General features: G+C 36.7%; 1 protein-coding gene across 1 annotated transcript in view; it reads right to left on the bottom strand.

The window, feature by feature from the left end:
* Positions 1–270: 270 nt before the first annotated feature.
* LOC117940335 (diacylglycerol kinase delta-like) overlaps positions 271–1168 on the bottom strand; it is a 21238-nt gene continuing 20340 nt past the window's right edge. Inside the window, exon 18 of the mRNA XM_034865658.1 lies at positions 271–277. Coding sequence (XP_034721549.1) covers positions 271–277 — 7 coding nt within the window. The remainder of the gene's footprint in view (positions 278–1168) is intronic.

Raw genomic sequence — 1168 nt, 5'->3', positions numbered from 1 at the left:
CCCCCCCAGTAACCCAGGTAACCCCCGCAGAGGTAAGCCCCCCCCAATTAACACTCATTAGGTCTCCATTAAGGTCAATATGTCTATTTCTGTTAAAAACAGAAGAAAATACAGATTTAATTCATAATTAGCTCCACTGAGATTGACCTGTCTGTCTCTCTGTCTATCTCTTTGCTTGTCTGTCTGTCTGTCCATCTGTCTGTCTGCCTGGATGTCTCTCTAGTCTGTAAGACGCCGTGTGAGAAGCTAATCAGTAGAGGCAGCTCTGCGTCACTTCCTGTCCAGACAGGAAGTAGGGAGACCACCAAGATCCTCTATCCAGGTAATCATTTTTTAAATTTATTTGCAACTTATATAAATCAATAAACAACAGTAATAAAAATAGTAGAAGATAAATAAGAGCATGAAGTAGACAATAGTAAAATAAAATATTTAAAATAAATAAGAATGTGACAGATTTGTAAAGGTGTATAAAATGTGAAAACACAAGTATTTAATTAAATAGATTGGGGTATATATATATCAAAATAAATCTAGCTTTTTTATTAGTTATTAAATTTAGAGACTCAAGATAATTTTAAACAGGGTGTAGAGTTAGAAAACTTAGATTTATAAAACAACAAGATAACAACAACAACAACAATAAAACAAAAAGATTAACAATATTACAAATATTTCTGTCTTTATAATCCATCAGTGTCTGATTGTATGTGTTGTTTAGACAACGTAAAACTTTCTAAACTTTCCCAGAATGTGAAACTAAAAGAACAACTATAGAAAAGATGAATTAACGGTTCGGATTAGTATATGAGGATATTAGGATAGTTCGGATTTACAAACACTACGACACTTGTTGAAAAATTCTTTATGGAATAATCCCCTGAGTTGTGACGCCTTGTTTTCGACGGGGTAAATATACAGAACATTCCCATTTAGACAAGACAGTTAACAGAACGTAAGAAACAAAATGAAAGCAACGTACACCCTGAACACACACCGACGAACAACAACACCCTAATCACCCACTACTACGCCCCACTACACCCTACCACGCCCTACTACGCCCTACTACACCCTAATCCCCCACTATTACGCCCTACTACACCCTAATCCCCCACTACTACGCCCTACTACACCCTAATCACCCACTACTGCGCCCTACTACACC

This window comes from Etheostoma cragini, unplaced genomic scaffold (assembly GCF_013103735.1).
Source record: "Etheostoma cragini isolate CJK2018 unplaced genomic scaffold, CSU_Ecrag_1.0 ScbMSFa_2220, whole genome shotgun sequence".
Classification (NCBI taxonomy): Eukaryota; Metazoa; Chordata; class Actinopteri; order Perciformes; family Percidae; genus Etheostoma; species Etheostoma cragini.
This window is presented reverse-complemented; position numbering and strand designations above follow the sequence as displayed.